Source organism: Ananas comosus, linkage group 17 (assembly GCF_001540865.1).
Source record: "Ananas comosus cultivar F153 linkage group 17, ASM154086v1, whole genome shotgun sequence".
Taxonomy (NCBI): domain Eukaryota; kingdom Viridiplantae; phylum Streptophyta; class Magnoliopsida; order Poales; family Bromeliaceae; genus Ananas; species Ananas comosus.
This window is the reverse complement of record NC_033637.1, coordinates 1,541,276-1,544,329: the sequence shown is the minus strand read 5'-3', so window position 1 is coordinate 1,544,329 and position 3,054 is coordinate 1,541,276. Positions and strand designations below refer to the sequence as shown.

The 3,054-nt window shown below is 38.0% G+C and overlaps 1 protein-coding gene across 1 annotated transcript; it reads right to left on the bottom strand.

Annotated features, from left to right (window-relative positions):
* LOC109722735 (myb-related protein 308-like) lies at positions 1,016-2,654 on the bottom strand. Its single transcript, XM_020250852.1, has 3 exons — positions 2,331-2,654; positions 2,075-2,204; positions 1,016-1,702 (listed from the first exon to the last, which is right to left on the bottom strand). The coding sequence occupies exons 1-3, from the start codon at positions 2,461-2,463 to the stop codon at positions 1,135-1,137; spliced, it is 831 nt and encodes a 276-aa protein (XP_020106441.1). The 5' UTR covers positions 2,464-2,654; the 3' UTR covers positions 1,016-1,134.

The following is a 3,054-nucleotide window of genomic DNA, read 5'->3' as shown; positions in this document are numbered from 1 at the left end:
CTCTCTCTCTCTCTCTCTCTCTTAGTCTTTTTAGCTTCACACACAAACACTTGTCACGTTTTTGCCCATCTTTTTGGCCGTCCAAGAAGGTGAAAAGTGCAGCGCAAGTTTTGAGCACCACCCAACCCATCAAAGCACGTATTTGACCCAACTCATAATATTGGAACTGCTTCTCCATTTTAAGTTCTCTTTTTCTTTTTTTTTTAGGAAATTGAAAATAATATACCAACAATGTTAGGAGAACAAAAATTTTATCAACAAATTAGATCTCTTACCTATCGTCCCTAATGCAAATGATAAATGATTACTTTACATTTTTAAATTTTATTTTTTAAAAGAATGAACAAAACGGTAGTATATTACTTTGTCTTAAAAAAAAACAAATTAGATCTGTTAAATCAGGCTGCTAATGCATATGTTTTATCTCTAATAATTTTTGTTCTATATGTTAAATTTTTAAAATAATTTACTTTATATTAGTTAGAGTCTAATGGGGTCAACTTAAGTGCTTTATTTGAATAGTTGGTTCAATCCTTTAGCGAACTTTTATTTGATCCTCACCCTCATAATTTTTTTACAATTTGAAGTTTTTTCGTCTATCACTCATTTTAATCAAGTTTCTTTTGTGAAAGATTAATTAATTTGGATGAAAGTAGTCATGTGTCGAACATCTATTGGTTCCGCCGCATATAGCAACCAGATTAATATAGTTTTAATTTAATTAAAAGAAGGGATTTGATCAATATTAATAATTTATACACTTTATGAATTTGATATTTACAAAAACTAAAGATTTAAAAACTAAGGTCAACACTAAAATATATGTTGGAGACGAGCATGGTAATACTGAGAAAGTATAGTATCAAATAAACACTTATATATGTCCATATGTCTGGATAAAATAACACTTAATTAAAAAATTAAAAGTAAAATTTTGAATCTCCAATTTTTGTAGCTAAGTTCGAAGCGGAAAGATTATTACCTTATTTTTTTAAAAAAAAATAAACCGCGAGAATTTTGAGAAACGAAATATATTGCCCCATGATCAGATTAATTACATTCATGAAAATCCCCCTTCAAAAAAAAAAAAAAAGAAGGAAAAAAAAAAAGAATAAAAGCCATATGTATGAGTTATCATTGCGCATCCTCCAAGGGTCTAATGTATCTGAAAATATGTTGGTTCGGAATAGCTTGACAGGTACAAGCGTCGCCGCTCTGAAACCCAAGATGATAACACAAGCAAACGGATTGAGCGTAAGCTGCAGAAGCCGTACCCGCTCCAGTACAAGTAGAATTATTAGAAACTGTTTCTAACTGTGGGGAACGCCGGGGGGAGTAGTTATAGCTGGGTAAGCTTATGGAGAGGTCGAGGTTGAGGTCGAGGTCGTAATGCTGCGTCGGCGCTTCGCCGCCGCTGCTGTGGCCGTCGTCGGTGGAGTACGCCGCCTCCGCCTTGGGGACGGCGGCGGCGACGATGACATCCGGTACGATTGGAGATTCGTGCTTTTGTGCGGCGGCGGCGGCGGCGGCGGCAGAAAAGAGCGAGGGTGGCGGCGGCGGCGAAGGAGATACTGCATTGAGGGGCCGGTGGGTCTGGGGGTCCAGCCCGCGGCTCAGGAGCTTTCGCTTGATGTGTGTGTTCCAGTAGTTCTTGATTTCGTTGTCTGTTCTTCCCGGTAACCGCGCTGCTATCAGAGACCACCTGTAATATATAATTTGTTTTTTGTTAAAAAAAAAATTAGAGTGTTTTTGCTAAGGATTAGAATCTTATTTTTAGCTAATTTAAGTTTTTTTATTTATTAAAGATGTTTTGTAAAATCAACTACTGCTCCAATCAGAAACGGTAATAAAACAGAGCAAGTACTTTTAACTGAAAACATTACATATCTTATCTTTTCTCGAGGGAGAAAAAAAAAAAGAACGCATCACCGACCTATGTTTCATTGTTTCATTGTTTCTATCTATATCCAAACATAACATTCCAAATAAGTAAAAAAAAAAAAAAGAAAAGAAAAAACACACATGTATCACAAGCGTAGTGAGAGAGAGAGAGAAAGGTATATATTGGGCTCACTTGTTTCCTAACAAGCCGTGGAGTTTGATAATGAGCTCGTCCTCCTCTTCGGTGAAGTTACCTCGCTTAAGATCAGGCCGTAGGTAATTGATCCAACGGAGTCGGCAACTCTTGCCGCACCGAAGAAGACCTGCAAGCACAACAAACAATAAAAAACTTAATTATAAACGGAAAAAATACAAGAGAGGAAATTGAGAAAGTTAATTAATAATAAGAAGGAAAAAAAAAAAGAAAAAAAGAAAAGAAAAAAAAAAACCTGCGGCTTTGGGGAGGGATCTCCAGCACCCCTCGCCGTGGGCTTGGATGTAGGCGATGAGCCTCTGGTCCTCCTCCTTCGTCCACGCTCCCTTGTTGGTGTGCGCCTTCTCACAGCATGGGGACCTTCCCATGACGCTGCTACGTGAATATGTAACTGTAATTTATAATAATAATAATAATAATAATACAAATTAACGTTCCTGCGTTTTAATTCGATTCTGAGTTCCCTGGGTTCTTCTTGGTTTTTTGGTTTCGAAAGGGTTTGGGAGATAGAGATTTGGAGATCGGGGGAGGGGGAATTAATAATGAGGGGAGGAGAGAGAGGGAGCGTGGATTTATACGGGAGATGAGAGGGTGGGGATGGGGTTGGGGTTTGGGGGTGGGGGTGGGGGTGTGGGTGGGGCCCATTGACTCGATCCCTCCCACAGCATCGGCTCATTTGACCGAGTTGGTGCGCGGAGGTGGCGGGGTGGTTACAAAGCCCAGGAGCTGGATTTGGTAGGTAGGTATTGTAAGTGTACCCTGTTCTGTTTTACTTTTTTTTTTTTTTTATATTAGTTGATAATATAAAATCCTCTGCTACTTATGCTAAGAACTCGGTCATACATTTTAACTTTGAAAAAGAATTTATTATTCATTTATTTTTAGTTAAGCAAAGCTATCTCTCTCTGCACCTCGAGACTAAGTGTAAATTTTATATTCACTTCATCTAAAAATTATTT